This window comes from Synchytrium microbalum (assembly GCF_006535985.1).
Source record: "Synchytrium microbalum strain JEL517 chromosome Unknown SmJEL517_scf0001, whole genome shotgun sequence".
In the NCBI taxonomy this organism is placed as follows: domain Eukaryota; kingdom Fungi; phylum Chytridiomycota; class Chytridiomycetes; order Synchytriales; family Synchytriaceae; genus Synchytrium; species Synchytrium microbalum.
This window is the reverse complement of record NW_022158350.1, coordinates 948,857-974,641: the sequence shown is the minus strand read 5'-3', so window position 1 is coordinate 974,641 and position 25,785 is coordinate 948,857. Positions and strand designations below refer to the sequence as shown.

The following is a 25,785-nucleotide window of genomic DNA, read 5'->3' as shown; positions in this document are numbered from 1 at the left end:
CAACTATTCCCAACACATACTAGATAGAGATCTATGTAAGCGCGACTACTCCCTGACGTTCTTTCCCCTATAAATCGCATTCTGACCGCTGTTTTCTTGTAGATTATACCACAAACGCTTGCATCGCCCAACAGTGCATCCGCTTTTGTGCAATCAAATGGCAATGGTGGCCCATGTTGACGAAGCTCCCGACTACTATCATGTATTGGGTCTGCTGCCCGAAGCAACTTCCGATGAGGTTCGAGGCGCGTATATACGAGAAGCAATCAGGTATGTTTTTCACATAGGACGATCGTTTGTTCACCAGATGGAGCAACCATGTAGAGAGCTTGATTTCCTCGTTTTCTCGAGGTTGATGTGCTCATTGGTTGATTTCATCTTTCTAGGTGGCATCCTGAAAGGTAGTTGAATGATGACCTGTTGTCTACTAATTGGCAAGGTTTACCTCTCACGATCTAGATGATGTCCTAACCCCTTTATTCACAGGAACATTGATGATCAGAATGCAACTGAGAGATTCAGGCTTGTAGCCGATGCTTATTACGTCTTGAGGTATTGGCTTGATCGCAATCACTTCAAACTGTCACAAGCTAATCGCTGCGTTCAACTCAGTGATGCTGCGAGAAGGAGAGTCTACGATTCAGCAAGAGCAAACGATCAACAACAAATTCAACCATTGCAAGTCGATGCAAACGGAACCTTTGCTGACGTATTCGCGGAGCTACTACGACCAGAAGTCGAACATCCTTCACATATTTACGGCACACTTGGCGCTGTTTCTGGTAAACTACTAGTGTTTCCGAACTAGCGTTTCGGAGATAAAGTTGTATTCTCTTGGTGTTTATTGCCACTAGTTTACTGACCTCCTTACACTTACTTGACTAATTCACCATCTAAAACCAAAAGGAGCAATATTGGGGTTCATCACAGCAAACATGGTTGGCGCTGTGGCTGGCTTTGCTGCTGGTGGAGCACTAGGTACACGACTCAAACATTTGTAGTATCAGTGATGCACGAATCTCAAACATCCAGAGTCTTGTAGGCAAAGTGCGAGACGCAAAAGGTGTATCGGTCTATGATGCATTCACAAAATTGTCCAGCCCTCAACGACGTCAAATATTGGAAAGGATTGCAACGCAAATACTTGGTGTGGCAATGTCAGGAACGTCCGGCACGATCAATAATCTGTTGATGTAGCTGTCCTTTATAGAGCAATGACCTGTATGAATGACCACATTTGAATCGTTTTGTATACTGTTTTATTGTTAATATAAATTTATCTTTGATTATTTGATTGATCTCGACACACAAGTCACGGTTCCATGGATTGGATTTTTATCCACGACTTTTGAAAACGCGATGACCAACATTCAATCCTCTTGATGACGGCTCATTATAACCAGACTCTGATCTTCTTCAAAACACTGTGACTTGCAAGCAATTTAAGATATCAGAATACGTCGTTGAACTGTATGGGCGTCGTAGTTGCGTCCAAATTCCTCCAGTTGTTGAATCCAGTCAAGAAGTCTTTGCTGCCAGCAACAGCCAAAAGGTCACTGGCTACAATGGCTACAAAATTCGGAGACAAGGACTTTAACTCATCAGCCTATCGGGACTACAGGTAACTTGGCATGGTGTGCTGCATCAACCCTTTCGCTGAGTTTGAAACATTGAAGTTCTTCGCTACCAAAGAGCATATCACAACTTCCAATACGTAGGCCCACGTACGATCAGAGCCTCTATAAGCTGATTTATGACTTCCACACGCGCCATGAGCCTGAAGCTCGTTTTGACACATGTGTGGATTTAGCTACTGGAACGGGTCAAGCTGCGTTGGATCTCGCTCCCAAATTCAAGCACGTCTACGCTTTTGACAACTCTGCAACAATGTTAAAATGTGAGGGAGCTGATTGTTTTCAGTGGAGCAATGTGAACTGAAACGGCTATGTCATTGTTAGCTGCTGTCGCAAATCCAAAGATAACGTATGCTGAAGGTTCCGATACAACCATACCTGTCGCAGACCATTCAGCTGATGTGCTGACCGTGGCACAAGCTGCCCATTGGTTTGACTGGGATGGATTTTGTAAAGAAGCATCGCGAGTTTTAAAGCCTAATGGGACTGTTGCTGTCTGGGGATATTCGTTGCTTGTCGTCGACAAGAACAAGGTGCTGACAGATATGGTGAACGACTACAATGACAATGTGATGGTAAGAGACAAAAGTCGAATCGTAAATCGTCGTCTCGAAATTGACAACTTCTTCTTCACTTACTAGAAAAAGTACTGGGACACTCGTAGATTCATTTTGGATGCTCATTATGCTGACTTGAAACTCGAACCTTACTTTGCTGTTACAGAGCGGTAAGAATCTTTTTAACACACAACCTTAAAACCTTTGACATGAGGTTGACTGCAAATGCTATATCGGGTCTTGTTGCTGTAGCTAGATACGTCCAAGATTTGTCAATAGTGACTGATATCTACACTTATAGAATTGTGTTGCCAACTGAATCCATGCCTTCGCCAATCTCAAAGACGGTGACAGTTGAGACCTTCTTCGCTTATATGAGAACATGGTCCGCTTGGAAGAATTACAGAGAGCAGCATCCAGATCACGATCCTTTGATTGATCTACAAGCTAAGGTGATGAAGGCTCTTGGAGATACCTCAACAAAAGATACATTGTTGGATATATATTGGCCAACAATCTTGTTGCTTGGAAAGCATGCAAAGGTTGGCAAGTAGTCATAAATGACTGTTCAATAATACGTTTCAAGAAGTTCTTTATTGATATGAGTTACATAAACCATCGTCGAAATATCATTGCCCTTCTTTTTAGATGAGCCACATAAACCATGATCGAAATATCCTTGCACTTCAGACGTCAGTTGGTTTGTACCTCCGGTATCTTTACCTTGTAGTGACCGTCAATAGACACTGCTGCTTTTGTGTGTGTGGTAGTGGCGACAGGCGTCGAAACATGGTTCAAAAACACGTACAGTTAGTATAGTCCTATAAGGAAGCGAGAAAAGTTGCCGCGGCGCGTAGTTGATTCCGAATCCACCGGGATTAATGCGCCTTCTGGCATGAGACTTTGACGTCACCTTGTCGTCACGCACGCACATTCTTTGAAATTTCCTTCATCACGGCAGAACAAGGCTCATCCTAATTTCAGTGCTGACTATCAGAGCACGTCAACTAGCACTTAAACAGGCACATTTCTGCTATTCAAATCTGCAGGATGTCGTCATTGAGCTTCATTGACGCTGATTTCAATTCTGCTAGATATCGTGATTTCAGGTTTGAGGACATCATTGTTGTTTATATCTTTGGCGCACCGACATCTTCATTTAACATATTTAACATTCGGTAATCCAGGCCTACTTATGGGCAATCACTCTATGAACGGATCTACACATTCCATTCAAAAAACGGTTGGTATCAAAACTCGTGATTTAAGTCAACATCTTAACGCTCCACACTGACTTTAATCTCAAACTGCTTCAAGATTCGTCGGCTCTCTTTGACATAGCAGTGGATATGGCAACCGGTACTGGCCAAGCTGCTTTAGATCTCACTTCCAAGTTCAACCAGATTCTTGCATTTGACCTCTCAGCATCCATGTTGAAAGGTATCTGGATTTGCAAATTTCAAGTTTTTCCCTGCTGTCATTGACCCTAACACCATTTCCACGGTTAGCCGCGATTCCACACCCCAAAATCAAATATGCCGAGGGACGAGATTCCAATATTCCTGCTCCTAGCAATTCTGTGGATGTTATAACTGTAGCCGAAGCAGCTCATTGGTTTGATTGGCAGCTATTCATACGCGAAGCGTTACGGATACTAAAACCGAATGGGACGTTGGCTGTATTTGGGTATTTTATGCTGGTGGTGAAGGATCAAGAAAAGATTACGAGACTCGTTAATGATTTCAATGAGATTTTTCTGGTGAGAATTGTTGTGAATTGCGAAATGTAAGTTTGAACCACTGTTAACTGTTCCATTTGTGTGGTTTAGGACGAATATTTTGATAAGCGACGGCACCTTCTCGATGATTGGTATGCTCGATTACCACTGGAACCATACTTTCAATTTTCTGACAGGTGAATGTCTGCATTGCGTAAGAAGCGCCATCATCAGTTTAACCGTTTCTCGCACAAAGAATCATGTTGGGAACCGAAACCATTCCAAGTCCAGTGACCAAAACAATGACTGTCAGTGCCCTTCTGGAATACTGTAGGACTTGGTCTGGCTACAAGACTTATCGAGAGCTTCACAAAGACCAACCAGACGAACTCGAATGCATCAAACAAAAGATTCTGACCGAGTTGGGTCCAAATGCAATGGACCAGATTGTTGATGTGTATTGGCCAACAGTGCTGTTGTTGGCCAAGAGCAAGATACCTCAATAAAAATCTGGATCATTTAGACGAGAAAGGATGTATTCATCGGATGTTAAGACAAAGTAACAGTTGTTTTACGAGATACGTCAGCTCCCTACTTCTTGAAGGGCGATTTCGCAGTTATATAAGAGGTGTACTGACTCATAGCAGCACATGTCAAGCACATGTCAAATTGTGGGAGCTTGTTGGCTGTTCCCACCGATGACCCCCAAGAACGTATAAAAACAAGCTTGCAGTTGCTCTTCAACTTCTAAGACATTCAGAAAGCTTCTCTGAGTTCAAATATACATATCAAGCTTTTCAAGAAGATTCACTTTCTCTCCTTGAAGCTAGAGGCAAATGGAATCGAAGATCTTGGTATAGTACCGTCACTGGAACGGGCTCTCTATATGAATTAACAACACCAATGACATCCCGTTTTCGTTTCTGCAGACATCCGTCTTGTTATTGGCTATGATATTCTCTCTTCAAGTCTCTGCCGAGGACAAGAAGGTGGTTACAGAACCCAAATCAACAACAAGCTACAAGAGCATCCCAACCAAAACATCAGTTTCAACTGTCTACGAAACTGCCAAACCAATCACCAAATACGACACTAAAACCGAGAAAGCTACTGAAACAACAACAACAGTTACTCAAAAGGTTCCTATTACCACTACGGACGTGGTCACTACTACAGTCAAGTACCCAGTAACTCAGTAAGGGTTCGCAATTGTCGTTCTCTTTGATTGGTTGTTTTCGATAGCATAATCATTTTGTGGCATCATTTTGTGAGTTCTAACTAGTCCCTTTACCCGTTCCAATTCCCAATTAGAACTCAATGCGTCAAGGAGATCGTTACCAAAACTGAAAAGGTCCCACAATACATTACAAAAACTGAAAAGGTCTCACACACGGTAAAGGTTCCTATCACCAGTACAGATGTAGTCACTACTACTGTCAAGTATCTAGTCACTCAGTAAGGGCACAACAGTTGACTCTTTTGCTTCTTTCAAGAGCATGCTCCGGTTTTGTGGTTCTAAATCGTTTGCTTTCACTTTGCAATTAGAACTCAATATGTCAGGGTCCCTCAATACATAACCACAACTGAAAAGATCCCTCAGTACGTCACTACGACTCAAAAGGTCCCACAATATATGACCAAGACAGAGACCACAACCCAAATGGTCCCTCAGTACATCACCAAGACAGAAAAGATTTCTGAATACAAGACCAAAACCGAGACTGTAAAGGCTGTCGTAACCAAGGCTGTTGAAGTGCCAGTTGAAGTAAGGGTGCCAGTCAAGGTGCCCGTCACAAGTAAGGGTTGTAGTGTATAATTCATTTGTCAGAATCAGGCCAAGTTATGGTAGTTGCTAGATCTCACGTCTCTGCCAACTCTCTATCTAGTTTACGAGAAGGTACCAGTCTACATCAAGGAACACCACAAGGAACATAAGCTAACGAAGGAACCTAAGAAGGCACAAGGCTATGGTGGTGGTTATGGTGGAAAGGATGGCTTTTGAACGTTGACTTGTTTCCAATCTTTGTGTAGTGCTTTGCAATTCATGTTATGGAAAATAGGACCAGTCAATAACAGGCAATAAATCCTGATCCGAAGAATATTGATGATTGTGGTTTGAGGTGATGTGAACTTTGACCCTTTTTGCGTTAGCCTCGCTCGTGATCATGATTCAAATGAGCGTATGGAATACAGTATGAATACGACTGCAAATACGACCTCTATAGACAGCGTTATAGCTTTGAACGACAGAAGCGATGAATAGAGGAAGTTAGATGTTGAGATTTGTCGATGAGGTCAATGACCACTCCAACTCCAACAATCGGGACTAGCAAGACGTAATTCTTGTATAAATATACGTACGAGGCACGTCCGGAACGCGGTTCATCTATGGCGGTGACGTGTGTAATTGTTGAAACTCGTTCTTTTTTTCGAAGCAAACGTTCACACATAAGCTCAATAGTATATATAGGAAGCCATCAACGTAGAGATGGCAAGCACTAGTAAGCCAGTCAAGATACTGTCTAGGATACCGCCACGGACCATAACTTTAGACCATCTTCCTCATGCAACCGTCGCAAAACCACCTGCAAAAATATCGTCGCAGACAGCTATAACTCCTTCATCCATCCCTAATGTAGACACGATATCCCTCCATAAAATAAGTCCAAGGGGCCAGTACAGAGAGTCAATGAGAGCTCTGAGGAGACAGTGGCTGCAGGACATTAAAGAAGACGACAAAGCTGCACTATTCAAAGCTCATCAAGCCAAAGAAGCTGAATTCGCAAAAAAGAAGAAACTAGAAGACTCGATGCGAAAGTACATCGCTGACCAGCAAAGTGACTTCTCGTCCTTTGTACACTCATCACCATCATCTTCTTCCTCGTCGTTTTCGAATGATGAATTCGATGTTGTTAGTGGTAGTAGTGACAGTCCATCCAATAGCATAGATGGAACTAGACGACAGGAGGATCCGATACTAGCTGCCAAACGACAAGCATGGCATGATGCTTTAAGAACACGTCGTCAACGACGATTGACTACCTACTTGAACAAGGTATCAGACGAAACCGAGAACAGGCTATCAGACATCCTATATCTATACCATACAGCCTCAGATTTCGTCACCTATGCCAATCTAGATGCTAAAATTGCAGCCGCCATGGATGTGGTTCGCGGCACTACCGAAATCAAAGTCGACTTCCAACCAGACGATAGCATTGACGCCGCACTATCTCGGCACAGTAGCAACACGCCATCCGAGCAACGGGAACGAGCATTGGGTCTGATTATGGAAGGTCGTGTTGCTAGTAAAACATATATTGATAGAACATTTGAGCCAGCATCTCCTGCTATAGGTCCTCCGCTGGTCAGAGAATGGAAGCAACAGTATGAAGCTAAAGGTGGTGATGCTGCTGCGCGTCAACGAGAAGATGAAACGAGAAATCGACATTCAAGGATAGAGGCTACTCATAATAGTATACAGGATGCTGCTCGAAAGGCCCGATTAGAAGAAAAGGCGCGAAAGTCAATGGACAGCATTGTGAATCGTGCATTGGAAACAACTTCCAAGACTACAGCGGAGAGAGTGGCTAAGGACGACATCGAGTCCAAGGAAAAGTAGATAGGTGGGGGATCTACTGCTGTGACGAGCAGCAGTCAGTATAGTAGAAATGCAGAAACCATGTAATATATTTTAGTTCCAACACGAGAATCTCATTGGCAAGGTATTCAAGGGAAGGCCGACCTAATGTCGACTCAGTTTAGGAGGTTAGAACGCGACTAACGAGAGGCGTGAGCCACCTGACGCGTCATCAACCAGACCAGAGCAAATCTTGAGTAGCGGCAGGCCAAACCATTGGGTCTTGCAACTTGTTTGCAACACTGCTATCCCTCCTTCTGTCCTTCCAAACACCAGCGTCCTATATGAATTGGATTCTGTACGCGGTGCTCTTGCTGCTATTAGGTCGATCTTGCATTGCAGACAACGAACAATTCGTTCTAGACTCTGATACACGACCATCGCTCTTGCTCAATTACACAATCGGGATAAATATGTAAGTTCTTGTAAGTTCAAAAGTGTGTCTGCAAGTCAACTGATTTCAATTTCGTCAACATTGTATAGTATTGGAGACCTTCCACTTGTATGCGCACCTCTTCAGACGAGGTACATCTTACCATACAGTCTGAAATCTGCACATTTCTATCGACTCTGTAACACATCTCGATTACAAGACAAGAAGAAGCTGCACTTGCGAGTATCTATTCCTGGAACTGTATGTTGCCTTCACTTTTATTCAGCAGGGAATATTTCGTGGTTGACGTGTCAGTCCCTGTGTTAGGCTCCTGCCAGTATATCCATCGAGGTCGCTCAAACTCATAAGGGGGTATGATTTTGCGATCAGTTTACCAATGGAATTAGGTTCGCTTTGTGATTGAAACAGCTTCTGAATGGCTATAGGAACGATTCGTGGTAATCTCATTGAGTTATACGGGTGTCCCAAATCCAAGACACGTCACGTCGATTCAACCATACTCGTTTATTCCGTATACTCTTGGTGAGTTTTCATGGTTTGTTTTGTTGACAGCATATACGCTTCGCAGCCTCTTCCATTCCTGACGGGTTTTCAGTCATGAGGGTTGTCTCCATATCAACCTTTTAACACATTCAATGGGATTCTAGTGGTGGAAGATCTCATATTCGACATCCCAGCCTCATTGATCCGTATTATCGTCCTTGGACTACTTTATATCGCTGTTGTGCACTATCTAGTGGCACCTCGATTCATCTCATTCTTGAACACAGTCATCAAACAAGACTAAAACAAAAGCAAACACCATATGGCACTACCGTGTGGCCTGAACGAGGACTTGTGGATTGAAATCTTTAAAACCGTCGCTAGAGGAGAGACATTGCAGCCTCTATTGTCGCTGTCGCTAGTAAACAAGTACTTCGCGCAGATCGGCAACTCGAATACCATATATTATACTGCATTTCAAAGTCGCTGGACGAAAATCGGTAGGAGCATCCCGTATCGTCGTCCCAGTCAACCTCCACACAACTGGAAGGAGGAGTATATACATACTTTTAGATTATACAAGTCATGGGACATCCTTGGAAGTGCGATGCCTAGTAATCGAATGTTTAATACTCCCAATGTTCGAGAGGCTCTTGATATACGTGAGTGAAAAGCTCTGGTCTGACAGGAATTCAGGCTCTGCTAACCTTTTTGTTTTCCTTTGAATAGCGCAATATGAACGCATTCTAGATCGAATCGGAGACGTAGAAATCCATCGACCGAATAATAGTTGGGATCAGACAATTTCTGACTCTAATCTGATTGCAAAACTAAATCAGATGAGAGGTCTAGGCGACGAGCTATATATGGTATCATGCATCCTCCCAGACTACCATTTCGAGACATCATCAGCACCAAGTGATGTCCTCTGCGCAACCATCTTGCATGGCGATGCAGCCGAGGGGTTTAGCATGGATTGTATGTTTTTTAGCTTGCCGTCCTTCCAGGTTAAGAATATAGTGACAATACCGTGGTTGATGGATGAGCCGAAACTGAAACACTTTGATACTCGTAAAGATCGACTGATGGTTGTTTGGCCTTTGCTTTCTAGCTTTCAGAGGATTGAATGGTATTCGATTGTTAATGGACAACCAATAGGGAGTACTGACTTGCATGAAGGTGAGGATTGAAGTGAGCAGTAGTGCACTATATCTGGAAGCTTGTGGTAGTGAATACACAGTAGCAGAATTGTCATCTTCATTGTTGTCGCAATTTTTTTTGCCCGACGGAAAATGTATCTTAGAGATGGATGATAAGTGTTTTCGCAGTCACTCACTCAATTGTTGAACAACCTTTAGAGCAATTCTGTGGTCAAAGAGTCCTCCCGTATCCATTGAGTAAAGCTGAAGGATGGGAGCTCATTACTGGTCTCGATTCGCCCGGACATTTCTCTAATTGGGTAATATTAGTAGGGTGGAGAGTAAATGGTGACGGACTTGCCATTCTCGTCTCGCCAACTTGTACAAAAGCTCTAGCTACAATCGAGATTGGCTCTGAGCTGACATGTATTATGGAAGCACACCCATACTCCCCCGACCTTATCATAACATGTCATGGAGATTCGTCTATAGCTGTATGGAGATTCGATCCTCCAAGCTGGAGTGCTGAAACGAGTACCTGGGAATGGACCCGCGCCGCAATTATCAAACTGCAAATGCACAGTACGCCAGTATGGGGTATAGCAGTCCTAGATTCCTCCCGAGATCGGACAAAGACTGGAGAATGGATTCCACCCATATCGCTGAGCATCGTCTCCTTATCGAGTGGTGCTCACGATGGAAGTAATGAAGTCGTAGTATGGGATTTGAGTGGAGCATTGAAATCTGGGATTGAGCGATTCTCAGTTTTGAATGATGATGCTGATGGATCTGAACTGTTTCCGGTGCTTAAACGTATACATCTCGAAACTCAGGATTCTCAGATTTGTACTTTCTATGCCATACATCCCTTGATTTATTCAATACGGCGCAACGGTCTCTTTGAAGGTAACAAAGCCGACGTTTGATATAACGAACTGAGTATTGACACATCTCTCAAATAGTCTTGGACTTGGAATCTGGACAGATACTCTACTCTGCCAATAAAGTCGGTCGACTCGATGTTGGAACACAGTCGTTTGAGAGTATCTGGGGTCTTCAAAGGTTAGTTTCTGTATGATTCTTGCTTACTCGCTGCATACTGATAGTATTCGTATTCTAGGCATTACAAAGGAGAGCTGCTCTTGTTGGGTCAGAGAGGTAAAACCGCAACGTCTCTTGACTTTTTTTTGGAAAAGGGGGGGGGGGGGGGGGTCGACAGAGCTTGCCATTGACACCACAAACAACTATTGTTAGGCATTACTAGGATCTATCAGCCATTAGTCAATCGTCAAGGTCGTGATGGGTGGCCTATATCGAGAGGGTTTCCGTTAGGTGAAATGTCTTGGATTTTGACGTGGTTGAAGAATGTGACTAATATGCTTCTTTACTGTTAGGTTATCGAGTGTTTTAGTTGCTCTGGTTTCGGAAATTGCTTTGCTTTCCTCGTCATGCAATTTCTGTGTAGCTTTATTGTAATTTTAAATACTAATACGTTGATTGAAATGCAACCTGCAACGTTTAATCGCAGTTCCTAACTTTTAAGACGCTTGATCGTCGACTCGTAGCGAACGGTATTACTAGAACGTGTATTATTATTATCTAGTCCTTCGCACAAAAAGAAAGATTTGCAATACCACGAGATAGGTGTCTATTAAAGCTTGCTCTCAGCTTTCACCAACCCAAGCTTTTGGGCAGCATCAACCCTCAACACGTTCTTTTGAATCTTACCCGTTACAGTAACAGGTAAGGTCTGCTCAAACAAGATGTATGCAGGTATCTTGTGTGGTGAGATATGCTGGCGGCAGTAAGCTCGTATGTCATCTGCTGTGAGTTTGGCATTTTCCTTGAGTATGACCACCTATTGTTTGGTTCGTTTTCGTCAGAGATTTTTCTGGAAAGTCCATCATTCTCAAAACAATAGGGCAAATGTACACTACAAGTGTACACTATCGACGGGACTTTTTTGCGCATGGCAACTACAACAAATTAACACAGCTTATGTTGTACTCACTGCACAAACTGCTTCTCCGAATCTTGGATCTGGCACTGCTACCACAGAGCAGTTGAGGACTTGATGCATTCCCAAGATGCAGTTCTCAACATCCAGAGGGGATATCTGAGAGACGATATTTGTAAGCTTTGAGGCTAAATCGTACGCCACCAAAGCAATAGACTCTTACGTTTTCTCCTCCTCGTAGGATCAAGTCCTGTGTGTGAAATGGAAAGTCAAGTTCAGTAAGGAAGCATCATAACCAGTGTGCGTGCTCGAATGAGAAAGCAGAATGATCATAACCTTTATTCTGCCACTGATTTTCACATAACCTTCGGAATCCATTACGCCAACATCACCAGTATGCATCCTATGAAGGAGGTTCTCATGTCAAGAATACGGTTAACAACGCCTCACGGTACGATCGATTGATTGATCTTACCACCCATCGGCATCAATGGCATCTCTGGTAGCAGCTTCATTTCCAAAATATCCACCTTCCATGATGAGATAACCGCGTGTGCAAACCTCACCGTCCTGACCAACAGGCACAATCTCATTCGTTTCAGGATTAATCAGTTTAATTTCCGTATGATCATATATTCGGCCCACAGTTTCAATCCTCTTAACCAATGGATCATCAGTTGCAGTCCCCAACGACACAGGCGACGTCTCGGTCATTCCATAACAAATGACAATCTCACGTAGATGCATCTTACTCATACACTCCTTCATTGTCTCGATTGGACAAGACGTGCCTGCCATAATACCCGTTCGGAGCGATGAGAGGTTGAATTGAGAGAACTGCTGGTGGTTGAGACAGTCGATAAACATTGTTGGCACGCCGTGGCATCCAGTTGCTTTTTCGGATTGTATGGCTTTTAGGACGGAGAGTGCGTCGAATGATTCGGAAGGGAGGATGATGCCTGCTCCGTGTGTCATGGCCGCGAGATTTCCTAACACGAGGCCAAAGCAATGGTATAAAGGCACTGGAAGGACGATGGAGTCTCGAGTTGTGAGCTTCATTTTGTCACCAATCAGGCGCCCATTATTCAGTAGATTGCGGTGCGAGAGTCCAACGCCTTTTGGTCGACCTGTGGTTCCAGATGTAAACTGGTACGAAAGAAATGAGTTTAGTAAGAGACCTGTAATGCTACAAGGTATATTAGAACTACTATTCTCGGTCTTACCTGAACATTGACAATATCTCGACATTGCAAAAACCGTGCCGCTTGTCGCCATTGCGCTTCCTCTATAGCATTAGCATTGTTCACAGAAACATCCTTCCAATTCACAGCCCAGGGATTACTTGCAAAGTCAAACGGCTGACTACCACTCCAAGGAGCATTGTCGATTACTATTAACGATCGAAGCTCGGGTATAGCCTGAGTAAACAGATTATGAGGTGCAGAAGACGCCAGTTCGGGGATGATGCTTTTGAGCATATCTACATAGTTTGAGCCTCGTAGCGATGGTACAAAGATCAGAGCTCGCACACCAACGAGCTTCAGGGCGTCCAAAAGTTCTCCTGCTCGATACGCCGGGTTGACTGTGACCAATATACAGCCTATCTTCCCAGCAGCGTACAGTAGTAGCAGGTATTCAACCAATGAAGGCTACTTGGAATATGTTAGACAAGTGTGGCCATGTGTTTGTTCAAAGCTTGATCCAGTGCTAGATGTAGCTTCCAAACGAAAGAAACGTACCAAAAAGGCTCCAACACGATCGCCCTTCCTTATGCCCAATCTCCACAACCCTCTAGCGACAGCATTCACTTCCGTCTTGAATTTGGCAAATGTCCACTTGACTTGCTGATGTTTAGATACAAAAGCAATGGAATCAGGGTGCTTGTCAGCGACCCAATCAAAGTATTCCCCAATAGTACATTCAAGTAATGGTGTGGTTTTTGAGCCTACGAGGATCGACATTCCTCCTGTGGGTTTGACCATTCTGTTATTAGCAGAAGAGTCGTTTAGAGTTCTGTAATTATAAACAATAGTTTGAAACTGCTCTGACCGGGCTTGCCTTACTTGAGATAACTCTCGTCCTCCAAGAACTTCAGCTCGTGACAAGTTGCACAATTGTGAACGTTGAGGTTTTTGATGTCGGTCGCTCTGTGTTATCATTCACATACGTGTATTTATGTAGTATGGAGTATGGACCGCAAAATGTGAATTTGACGCGTCCATATCATCGCCTCTTCGTTCTAGTTTACATGATCACTGTTTTCAATAAATCCTAGACCTGCTGGTGCAAAGCTGAACGTTCGCCGGCAAGAATGTCAGCAAGAGGCTCAAGAAATGATCTGTCCTCTCCTCGCTGGGTCTACACGCCTACTCATCTGCCTAGGAACCTGTCGCAACCGTTTTCAATTATGAGGGAATCTCACCAAACGCTGCAAGCACCATCTGCTGTATTATTGTCCGTACCAGATCTGAAGCCTCCTAGATCTTCAAAGTTTGGCTCTAAGAGATCCCTTCGTAAACCATTGAATTCATCACTCTCGATTGGCACATTGAATACGAACGATGTCCTAACTGTGGAGCGAACAAGATTAGCTGAACTAGTACGTCAATTGGCTGTAATAGAGGCGGAGAGGCAGCAATTACAACAAGACGCTGCTACAGAACGTGCTCAAAAGACAAGGGTGGAGGGCGAACTTAAGAAATTACAGCAGATTGACTTTGATGTTCAGGTCGAGAATGAAGGTGAGGGGTGTTGGAAGCAGATCTTTCGCTAAAGAACTGTTTGAAACTATCTCTCAAACTTGATCTCACGTTTGACACCTTTAGTCTTGTCTGCAAAACTGAAACGTGCTCAAGCCCTTCTCAAAAGATACGAAGTCGAGATTGACGAGACAGAGAGCAGGATTCTGGCAAATATCGCCAACCCGTCTCCAAGTCCCGTTTCTGCAGAGGACCGTCTGAAGGCCGTTCAAGTACACAAGCAATCACCGTTAGGGATTTTGGGAACCTTTCTCACATTTTTATATGTATATTAGGCTGAAGTTGCAAGATTGACGCAACTTGTAATGGATTCTCGACTGACACGGTCTGCAGCTGTATCAGCCGCTTCTTTAAATATCCCAGTGCTGGTAGCTGAACCGATAATACAGCGGCAGCAACCGGTTGAAGCACAGGAGCAGAGTCTTCACTCGGATGCATCATCTGCCAGACTATTTGGCGATTTGTCTGAGGTATCGATGCTACAGCAAAGTCCTCCTAGATCACAGCGGATTCTGTTGAATGGAGCGAGGCCTCCAAGAGCACCATCACCGCAAGGTCGTCCAGTCATAGTGGACGATGACGATCCACTCCTTATCTATAGACTGTCACCTAGACGATTACCACCTAAAAAGGTATCTTCTTCTATGCCAATATTAGCTCGACAGACCTCTACAGTACCGCACACTGCCGAGGCCAAGCAAGCTGCCGCGCAACCAGAAAAGCACTCCAAAGACAGGAATCAGTCGGCCAGTGTCAATGCCAAGGATGATACTACATCGATAGGTCCTGATACTAGCTCCATGAACTGGATATCGTCAATCACCGAACAGCTGTTAGAATCTGATTCTTCATTCAAACCGGATTTCAAGTCGCTCAACTCGCTGTTAAGAGATATTGTAGCTCGAAATGATGTAGAGGACGATCAGGAAGTGTCAATGCCACTGTCTAATTGGAAGGCTGAAGCATCAAGGATTGAACTAGAGCAAGTTGTCGTTCCAGCATATCAGACGCCTTCGAAACAACCAACCGATAATCCAGTAACTTCACGAGAATCCCCGGAACGAGTACACGGCATGGTGGAACAGCTGTTAGCAGAATCACGAAAGCATTCAGTGCTGCCTAGTGATACAGTCGCACGAGGACATCACGACGAGGATGTTGCTCAGTATGATGAAGGCCTGCAAAGAGCAGGGCAAGGAATACGAACCCGATTACGTCAAGTATGGGATACCGACAAGCCATCCGCAAAATCAAGGCAACGGGCAACAAAACAGGAGCAACATCACGGTCATACACAGCATGAAACGGATCAAAAGGAAGAACAACCAAGTAAAAGGGATGAAGCCACATCACCGAATAGAATGCCATATACACAGGACGCTACCACCTCTCCATCTCGAAACGCATACTACCAACAGTCTCCACCGATACCCCCACGACCAAAAATACAAGCACAGTACCATAGTAATAATAACGCCCACTCGGACTCGATACACCACCAGCAAGATCATCGTCACCAAACAACCAGCTTACCGAGCCCAGTCTCACCAACAGCAAGAACACTTCATCCCACAGATTTGAGCTCTACCATAATATGTCCAATCTGCTGCCCAGTCGCAATGGCAGCCTGCCCGATTTGCTCTCCAGCATCGCAAGTATTGCCTCCATCATCACGCCATCATCCGCATAAGTCACAGAGTCGCTCGGATCCGATAGTAGCACCTCAACCAATCCGGCCTCCGCCAAATTTAGGACTATTTGATGCTAGCTACCTGTTTGAGGATGATACCTCAATGAGTAAAGGGCTGCTGGACGTCGTGACCGAGATGAGTGTGAGTGATTTCGAGGAGAACAAGCTTAATTCAGAGGATTACGTAAAAGTAAATCCGACACGTCACATATCCAAGCACCACCCAAGCCACAAACAGAGTAACATCGTGACAGCATTAAGGGGAGAAATGGAGGCTTTAGATCTATTGGATGATGTTATTTCGTCGTTAAACGGTGTATAGAAATCAGTAATGCAGCAAATAGACGTCCTTTTAACCCTGTTTCAAGCGGTTTGTGTGATTCACGCTGACACCAGCAATTTACAGCAATTTACTGCGGTTCAAAGCCTTTTACCCTCTCCACCCACTCATTTCTGTGACAACTTCATCCATGACTCCGAGTTGCAAAGCTAGCAAAAAATCCATCCAAACGGTCGTGTCGCTATCGTTTGGATGCGAGATATGATCTCACGTTCGTCGTCGCCTCCAGATCAATGTCAAGAATGCAGTTATTTAAGGCAAAACAATTCTGGGCACCGATATTGCAACGTACATGTTGGTCGTGCCTCAGTGAGTGTCATATTACAAACCTGCCCTACGGTTTTCGATTGATCGCGAGCAATTACTGACGATAGTACAATTCCACTCTACCAGAATTCAAGACTCTCGCCTGATTCCTCTGATGAAGAGAATGGGGCGCACAAGAAACCCATGTGAGATTTTCATTACAACGTGTCGGATGTGGCATAGAAACTGACACTCAAGACGGATTTCAAGGTATATCCAGTTATTGGAACGTCGAGTCGTAGAGGTAGAGATGCTTGCCAGAAGAAAGTACGAGCTTTATAAGCAGTTATCTACTGCTAATCTCATTCCGAGACCACTGCCTTCACTGCCACTATCGCAAGGGACAATCAGTAAATTGAATCGAAGGTACGCAGACAAACTTGTTCTTTATGTGCCATTCAAGGATTTTTAACCCTTACAATTTGAATAGAACGCCTCCTCTGACTGTGCCACTCACAAATTACACAATTCAGCAGTTGTGTCTCTTCTTCTTTACATTTACAAACTCGACGCTGCCGTACCTGTTTCTGCAACCAAAGAACTTTTTCAGTAATCTGAAACGAGGCAGGATACAACCATATCTCTTGTACGCAGTTATTGGATTTGGTGGTATGTAGAAAGTACAGACGTGGCAGTGACTCTAACAAACGCTCTAATCGTTCATCAACTCTGTTAGCGCTGTATCTCAGGAGTCCAGAAGGTAGATAATGTAGTGATATGTATGTCAACTTCTCACTGCTAACCGTTATCACCGTCTGCTCAATGGATAAAGTCGCAGCACTTGTACCACAGCTTCGATTTCAAGATTACAAGGACAATGAGCCGATATATCAATTGGGAGATATCTTTATTAACTGGTACATACTCTCGCCCATAAGGATACAAGTTACCTAGTTACTTATAATTACCTGTTATAGGGCACGCGGCATGATTTCTAAGTTAATCGACGATGAACCAACCATCGATGTGCTCCAAACCGTGCTCCTAATATCCCGATACACGGCTAGGAGGGGAAACGCAAGCACGGCCAGCATGCTTGCAATGGTGGCAATACGGATGTGTCAGACGCTGAGTCTTGAACGTGATCCAGACGAATGGCCAAGGGCAGTCAATTCACAGACGGACGATACGGACTTTTCGTGTTATGTGACTACAAGTCACTGTCGCCCACGTAGCTTTGTCGAGAGAGAGGAAATACGTAGATTGTTTTGGAGTGTGATGATACACGATCGTATGCTGGCCATATGGTCTGATTATAGAGCTCCGTCGGTTGCCAGTCAGTCGATAACAACACGAACGCCATGTAAACAAGTCATATTCGAGTCTGCTGATCCGGATTCTATATATCCTCCGGGAACAGTATACCCATTAACTAGCGATCCACAACTGTCGCACGATTATTACGCATACATACTTGGATTTGGGTATGTGCTGGAAAAGATATCAGAGTATAGTAAACTGTCCTTTGGATTTGTGGATTTTGAAAAAGAATTGTTTGGATCTCACCGGGAGGGTTCACCATTACGCATGTCAGTGCTGCATTCGGAAGCTATGCAGCGGGAGGAGATGGTTGCTAGAGAGAACGTCGTTAGGATACTTCGAAATCAGTTAGATACGTATATGCAAGCTATACCGGCTGATGCTAAGGATATCTATTCGGGTGACGACGAAGATCGATATGTGAAAGTCATGATTCAATCGTATTACCATGGAGCGATTCTGTTGCTTCATCGAGGACTGTATGTAGTGGAGATTGTCAATTGTGAAGATCACATTCTCATGACTCGTCTCTTTCTTAGAATGCTGAGTTTCATGTTGGCTTCAAACAACCAAGGAATGGAACACAACCCTCATTTCAGCACCTGTACTTCTGCTGCAATGATGATCGCAAACCATATAGAACTGCTGTCGACGATGAATCCGGCCAAAGTCAAGATCTCGTTTGGAAATGTCTGGGTATGTCATTCGGTTCTCGTTCACTCTACTATCTTCTAACGATTTCCTCTTATTCACAGCCTGCAGTACAAGCCGGCATAACACTAGCAGCCGTATACACAAACCAACCAGACGCATCAAAACAAGCTCTACATCAAATCCTATCCATGTTTGTGAGAATTTCACCACAATCGAATTACATAAAACCAATGGCTGATCGATTGTGGGAAGTTTGGAGGCCGGTCCTTGCACAAGTCGGTGATCCAGCCATAGTAGAGTTTGGGAATATGGTTGAGAGCTGCACATCGTCATGAATCTGTTGGAAACAATGATTTTGGAGCCCCCTCGTAATGTGAAGGAACTTTGGGGTTATACGTACATTTATGTACATATACTGATACTTGTAAATACTTTTTGTAATTTTGCTGATATACCTCTTGTGTTGTCTGAAGTAAGTTATCCTTCTCGCAATGGTGAAACAGTGGTTGCGAAACACGGTTTGAAACATTGATGGAAACCGCTTCACTCTTACTATTTGCTTTCATCATTACATCAACAATTCATTGTACCAATCGTCCGTCATCTTGCACTGGAGGCCTATCGTATCACACACATCTGAACGACAAAACACAGCACTTAACGCACCTCGAACACATTTCCAACACCACACGACAAATAGTCATGAAACCGATCAACTACTTTGTCCTAGCAATGGCCGCCCTCTCAGTAGGGGTAGTGAAATCAACCCGCTCCATACGAAACTGCTTCAACTACGCAAATGCGAATAATGCAGTAATGGGAGCCAAAGTCTCACCAAAGAAGTGGGATTCCAAGCGTTCATATACAAAGAAATCTGTTCCTTCACCAATACCTGGTGGAAATACTTTGGGGCGGGTACGCGATTGTGTTTGAATTTTGTCAGAAACTTGGATTCTCACATGCAAACCAGGACGCAAATGATACTATTGATGAAATTCCAGAACTGGATCATGATAGCGACGTAGATGGAGCCACTCCTCGTAGTGTCGAATACCCTGGCGGTGATGGAGAGGACCCCGAAGACGAAATAAATAGGCAACAAGGAGAAGAGAACGAGAAGTTGCAACAAGAGGCTGTACATGAGACTCTAAGATCTAAGGGATTAAAACGCGTTCGACCTGTGGTAGCACGCCCAGTTGCTTTTCCAATACCATTACCACACGTTCGCCTTGGTGGTCCATTATAAAGTTAAAAACATTCTTTATATATTTGCACGTATCTCTTCTAAAACTCCTCCTCTATAATCTTTTATCCTTCAATAACGACGTTGCTGGCCTTTATTCTTGCTTCCATTTTGTTTCTGTGGTGGTTCATATTGCTGTTGTCGTCCACCACCACCAATGCTACTTCCAGCCTTTCCTTTCGTCATTATACGTTCAAGTACCTTCTTTCCCTCACAGTTGGGATAATTACTCAATTCATAATACGAAGCCGAGGCATCAATAAGCCATTCAGCCTTGGTTTCAGTGACGGTTCGTATATAGTTTTTGGATGTCAAGACATATTCATTATAAATTACCCACTCTGGCTTATGATCCATAGTACACGACGGATGGAGTGCAACAATCTGGTTATCCTTGTTGGTCAAGTATGTCTTGTTATTTTCCAAGTGTGCTGCTTGCATAAAAAAGCCAGCACTCAAAGCCATCCTAACTGTCCTATAGTATTTATCATCTATTTCTCCTTCAGGAGAAATCAATGCAATCTTTTGACGATCCATGACTCGTTTCAGCTGCTCTCGGACATTATCAGCCTGTTTGAGAGACCTCGAGTTCAAAAAGTTATTCCAACAATATTGAGGATCTCCAATGTTTTCTTTATATGCGTTCCATGCGTTGAGAAGTGTCAAATGATCACCATCAACGTGGATGAATTGAGCTTTTGCTTCATCGGCTGCTCTTCGTGATTCGGGAGGGCGTAAAAATATTTGAGGTACCGATAACATGGCTACTATTGATAATATTTCGTTCGAGCATCGGTATTTAGGTGATGCGATGAGGGCTTTGGCAAATTGAGGATCTAGTGGGAATTCAGCCATTTGCTTGCCTACAAGTGTCATATTACCATCATCGTCCAAAGCCTCCAGATAGTTGAGTTGTTCTAATGCTCTCATCAATGTCTCTGGAGCTGGGGGATCCATAAAGTCAAAGTGGACGAGATCATCTATGCCGAGCTTTTTGAGTTGCAAGACCACAGTTCCAAGATTCGACCTTAAGATTTCTGGGTATGTCTGTTCCTGCAAGTCTTTGAGGAAGGCCTTTTCTGTATACAGCCTAAAGCATTTACCAGGCCGTGTTCGTCCAGCTCGACCAGCTCGTTGTTGAGCAGACGCTTTCGATATAGGTGACACTAATAGAGATTCGACTCTGACACGTGGATTATATACCTTTTGCTTTGCAAAGCCAGGATCTATGACATAGACTATACCATCAATTGTAAGGGACGTCTCGGCAACATTGGTTGATACTACACATTTACGACCCGGTGGTCCGTTTGGTGTTTTAGCTGGTGGAGCAGCATCGAATATGCGTTGTTGTTGTGCTGGTGCAAGACTTGAGTAGAGTGGTACTACTTTTAGTTCTCCGATAGCCTCGGGTTGTTGAATTATGAGTTGTTGAACTTCAGCACTCAATTTACGACAAGCGTCTTCAATTTCTTCTTCACCAGTCAAGAAGAGCAGGACGTCTCCAGGATCTTCACACGTATGGATTTGCAAGACTGTCCGTATAGCAGCTTCGAGGTAGTCCCGTTCTGGTTCAGGAGTATAATATATTTCGACAGGGAAGGTACGCCCAGGGACGGAGAGCAGCGGTGCGTTATTAAAGTACTTTTGGAATTTACCGGCATCTAATGTAGCACTCATTACTACTACTTTAAGGTCGTTTCGTTTGACTGCTATTTCCTTGATGAGACCCATCAAGATATCTGTTGCTAGCGTCCTTTCGTGAGCTTCATCTAGTATAACTGCCGAGTATCGTTCCAAGAGTGGATCCGTCATGGCTTCTCGTAGAAGCATACCGTCCGTCATATATTTTAGGATTGTTCTAGGAGATGTGCAGTCCTCGAAACGAATCGAGTACCCGACTTCTTCACCCATTGTGACATCCATTTCATCAGCAACACGTTTACATACAGACATGGCAGCTACTCGACGAGGCTGTGTACAGGCAATCATCTTGCCCTTCTTTTGAGGTTGCTCGTCGTATACCAAGAACTGAGGTATTCTACAGCAAAAAAGACAAGTCATTAGCTTATATTTTGACACATGCGATTCTTTCACAATAACAAAGCTTCCTAACACTGGCGAGTAGAACTTACTGAGTCGTCTTTCCAGATCCAGTCTCACCAACTAAGACTATAGTTTGGTTCTCATGTACCAAACGTAAGAACTCGTCTCTGTGTTTGTTCACTGGCAAATCACGACGTTTCTTCAAGATGTCCTTGTACTTTTTCGTAAATGGCCTTGCATTATAAGGATTGATGTCTCCATCTTCAAGAGCTACAGCCTGCTCAGCTGTAGTTTGGCCTGGAATGAGACCCGAGGTTGATGGTGTTGATGTTGGTGCAGGGCGTTGGAGATGGGCTAGATATGGGTTGACTACACTTCCAGATATAGCAATCAATGGCGATGGTGCAGATACAGTTGATACTTGGACTGATCCTGCATCATTTGGGCCATCAGCGAAAACTCGCTTCTTTTTCCGTGGAGGTTCATCTGAAGCCATTATCTTACGGAGATCCTTTAATAATTACACTGCTGATGCGACTATATATAGTTTGGAAGCTTCCTGTCTAAACCTCTCTTGGCTGCGAACTGGTTTTCCGTGTATGGTGTTGAAAGATTGAAGATTTTGTGCCCAAAAAAAATCCAGAAACACAGACCATACGCATTCGAATGCAAGACGTGGTTTTATATTAGAAATAGGTACGTGCAAAATTACAACAGAATCTATATTTTCAAACTCCATACACGAGCGCACCCATCATCCCCAGTACTCGAAAACCAATCCTGATGTTCAGCTTGAGGACACCACCTCACACAGTTCACATCGGCAATTCCGTGTGCGTTCTCTATACTAGCTACTACTTGCACTTGTGCACTCCCATCAACAGATTCCGTCAGTTGCAATACTTTGATGGCATTATCGCCTCCAGCCGTAACAATGCGACCGTGGTGAGGTGACCACGACACTGAATATATGGATCTGCTATGTAGTGCAGGAAATGTTGCTATACAGCTCCATTTGGAATCACGTCGTTTACCAGACATGCTCAAAAATGTTGAGAATGTGCTTCCTGAGGTTGACCTCTTCCATATTTTCAAGCTAAGATCGTCACTGACCGAGACTAGTTCCAAAAGGTATCAGTATCGTAGTAGTTTGAGATCGCTCTGATAATAAAAGTTACCTAATCGATCACCAGATCCATCAAAATCTATACCCCAAACTGTTGATGTATGACCTTCTAATGTATCTGAGCAATACCAATCGTCGTCATCATCTCGCCATATTTTGATATTATCATCATATCCTGCAGATGCCAGTAACTAGTGTGTATTGAGTCAAATGAGTCTCAAGTCCAGTATGCGAGAGTGCGACTTTTTGTCACCTCTTCATTTGGATGCCAGCAAATCATCTTGACATCCTGCGTATGTTCTTGCAGTACACTTAGACATTCAAAATCGGAATCTCCCACAACTATTGAGGATTGCCTGGTGTCAGATTGTGCAAAAACAATGACAAAGGAAGTGTATGTACCTTCCCAAATCCAAACACTCTTGTCTCGACTACATGTAGCCAGCAGCGTTCCAGACGATGCCCAGGCTACACTCTTAACTTCATTTTCATGGCCTTCTAATGTAGCAAGGCACTCGAATTCTAATAAAAACTTGATTCAGCTTGCGTTGCAAGTCCCAAACTTAATCCTTCAGATACATACCTCCATCAGCACCACGTTCCCAAATAGCAGTAGTAGCATCAAAGCTAGAAGAAGCCAAGTATTTACCGTCTGGAGACCAGCAGACACTTCGAACAGTCCGCTTCTGAGCATCTGTTATTGAAGCAACTTCTCTCCAAATGTTTGATGTTGGGTCTGGCCTCCATAATCGTATCGACCGATCGGTGCTGCATGTTGCTATCACGGGAGGAGATCCAACAGGATGCCAGGCACAATGCCACACCGACTTTTCCGTATGTCCTGTTCGATGTGTTGTGGATGAAAAAGTTGGAGGTTGGTAAGCTCTTGTTGCAAGCTGTAGAATGGGCTCCTAAGGTTTCAACAAGTATGGACTCTAGCGCTTACCTTCAAGGCATGCTACCGCTTCAATCGTCATTGTTTGCTCTGTCATTGATCAAGATTGTATCTGAGTTTGAACAAGAATGTCAGCGAGAACAGACCAACATCCCAAAGATCATGTCGCATTTTCAGCTTGAATTATTGTTTGTTTTATTTGTTATGAGTGCCCTTTTTTCTTTACAAAATCGACGGCGGCCAAAAAATAATGGTTAAATGTGATTTATATGTTTTGGGTGTACTGTTGTGATCCTAGAGATCTCAAATCTCAAATCCAGGTCGATGATTTGGCAAAGACGGGACTGATGTCCGCTTACAATTCTACAATAGCCAACCAGGCTCCAGCTTCTCGACCTTTCTAAAACCTACTGAAGCAGCAACCCCAGTTGTCGAATCGGACCAGCTTAATCCATAGCAGAGTGTGAGGGAATGCTCAAACAACTCCTGTGCGGTACTTGGTACTTTCATTGGGGCTTCCATTCTACCACCAGCAACAACAGCCCAATCCGTACGAACTTACTGCATACAATGAAATGATATACGACATTGAAGGAATTCGGGTCTCGGTATGCTTACAAGACACAGCTAGGCAACACGTGCCAACTTGCCATCCACTGGACTTGGGATGTCTGCAAATCACAGGCGCTATCGTCTTGTGTTTCGACGGATCCAGTCGTGCCGCTTTCGGTCGCATAATGTCTCTTGTATGTTTTGCAAAAGTATTGCCCATAACTCAGCATACACCTCACAGTTTCTATATCTTGTAGTGGAGACCTAAACTCGAACGGGCTGGAGTTGATGGCAAGCAGGTGGTGCTTATTGCATGCGGGATGGATTTGGTGTCTAGCAGTGGTCAGAGGGACGAGACTGGCAACCAAGAAACTGTCGACTCCCATGAGTCAAGTAGTCAAATACCAAGCATCATGTGAAAATAAGGTTTAATCCATCATCATCCGCCAATGGGTCAATGATAATATCATTCGCTCTGGTTTCTTGAGACAAAACTGCTTCATGATGGAGGTCGAAGCACACCCTCCAAGTGCCCAGCGAGTGGAAGCCTGCATAAAGCGAATTTATGCTGAAGCAAGTGGCAGAGCATTTGCACTCTTCAGTAAAGTATTCGGATGAGTGTTCGTGTAGTTTGTGACGGGTGGGCCACTGAGGGTATAAACGAAATAGATTCTGCTTGAGAGCAAAAACCTCTGGAGTATGGGGTGTTTGCCTGTTTCTAGTTTGGACGCAACCTAACGAGTACGGGATCTCAACACTTTTGTTTCAGACGCACATAGGATCGTAATGCTCGCTCGGCGCGTTGAATGCAGTGCTACCCGTGGTGGTGAGCAAAAATTACGCGACAGCTGTTGTCTGAAGTGTTTCAAACTATGCAAACATCTGAGACATTTTTACGGTAGGAATCACGTTAGAGTACGTTAGTTGATCTACTCATCTACTCGTCTCCATTTCTTAAGGCAGTGCTGATGTTTGGTATGTAACACCTCAATTGAGATTCTCCAACATCTTCCAATATTCTGAGCTTGGTATACGAGCTGTATCAGCATACATCAAGGATTAACAAACATGAAAGGTGTGGTCACGGGAAGATCGGCAAGAATGTTGAATTACGAGGACTAGTTCGTCTTGATATTCGGTATACCCCTTCGCCCCTACAGTTTCTGAAAACAGGGCTACAGCAAGAGCCAAGACGACTAGGCAACCGTTTACTCCAACCTCAGATATTCCAAAATATGCCCCGACGGTACGGATTTCTGCTTGTGTGAATGTTTGTGGAGTGATTCAGTCGATCGGCCCAGTCATTCTTCAAACGGAGCTGTCTTGGAATTCCATAATCATCATCCGCTGCTCTTTTGTCGTTGACCAGAAAGCAAACTAAATGGCTGCCGAT

The 25,785-nt window shown here is 44.0% G+C and overlaps 6 protein-coding genes across 6 annotated transcripts; 3 read left to right on the top strand and 3 right to left on the bottom strand.

The window, feature by feature from the left end:
* Positions 1-157: 157 nt before the first annotated feature.
* Positions 158-1,197, top strand: SmJEL517_g00252 (uncharacterized protein; the record flags this gene model as incomplete). The annotated part of the gene is made up of 6 exons (XM_031166182.1): positions 158-270; positions 387-401; positions 487-552; positions 613-782; positions 907-978; positions 1,043-1,197. 6 exons carry the CDS (start codon positions 158-160, stop codon positions 1,195-1,197), a joined length of 591 nt encoding a protein of 196 aa, XP_031027685.1.
* A 368-nt stretch (positions 1,198-1,565) lies between these two features.
* On the top strand, positions 1,566-4,414 carry SmJEL517_g00251 (uncharacterized protein; the record flags this gene model as incomplete). The annotated part of the gene is made up of 10 exons (XM_031166181.1): positions 1,566-1,621; positions 1,719-1,897; positions 1,959-2,209; positions 2,276-2,361; positions 2,493-2,733; positions 2,840-2,891; positions 3,509-3,631; positions 3,700-3,950; positions 4,020-4,105; positions 4,165-4,414. The coding sequence occupies 10 exons, from the start codon at positions 1,566-1,568 to the stop codon at positions 4,412-4,414; spliced, it is 1,575 nt and encodes a 524-aa protein (XP_031027688.1).
* Positions 4,415-6,396: 1,982 nt separating this feature from the next.
* Positions 6,397-7,530, top strand: SmJEL517_g00250 (uncharacterized protein; the record flags this gene model as incomplete). Its single annotated transcript, XM_031166180.1, has 1 exon — positions 6,397-7,530. The coding sequence occupies one exon, from the start codon at positions 6,397-6,399 to the stop codon at positions 7,528-7,530; it is 1,134 nt and encodes a 377-aa protein (XP_031027687.1).
* A 3,685-nt stretch (positions 7,531-11,215) lies between these two features.
* SmJEL517_g00249 (uncharacterized protein) lies at positions 11,216-13,503 on the bottom strand (the record flags this gene model as incomplete). The annotated part of the gene is made up of 7 exons (XM_031166179.1): positions 11,216-11,422; positions 11,576-11,680; positions 11,745-11,771; positions 11,858-11,924; positions 11,997-12,667; positions 12,745-13,170; positions 13,261-13,503. The coding sequence occupies 7 exons, from the start codon at positions 13,501-13,503 to the stop codon at positions 11,216-11,218; spliced, it is 1,746 nt and encodes a 581-aa protein (XP_031027891.1).
* A 6,342-nt stretch (positions 13,504-19,845) lies between these two features.
* SmJEL517_g00248 (uncharacterized protein) lies at positions 19,846-22,315 on the bottom strand (the record flags this gene model as incomplete). Its single annotated transcript, XM_031166178.1, has 2 exons — positions 19,846-21,814; positions 21,909-22,315. 2 exons carry the CDS (start codon positions 22,313-22,315, stop codon positions 19,846-19,848), a joined length of 2,376 nt encoding a protein of 791 aa, XP_031027892.1.
* A 224-nt stretch (positions 22,316-22,539) lies between these two features.
* Positions 22,540-23,922, bottom strand: SmJEL517_g00247 (uncharacterized protein; the record flags this gene model as incomplete). Its single annotated transcript, XM_031166177.1, has 6 exons — positions 22,540-22,937; positions 22,998-23,136; positions 23,199-23,287; positions 23,348-23,467; positions 23,529-23,786; positions 23,892-23,922. The coding sequence occupies 6 exons, from the start codon at positions 23,920-23,922 to the stop codon at positions 22,540-22,542; spliced, it is 1,035 nt and encodes a 344-aa protein (XP_031027899.1).
* Positions 23,923-25,785: the final 1,863 nt, after the last annotated feature.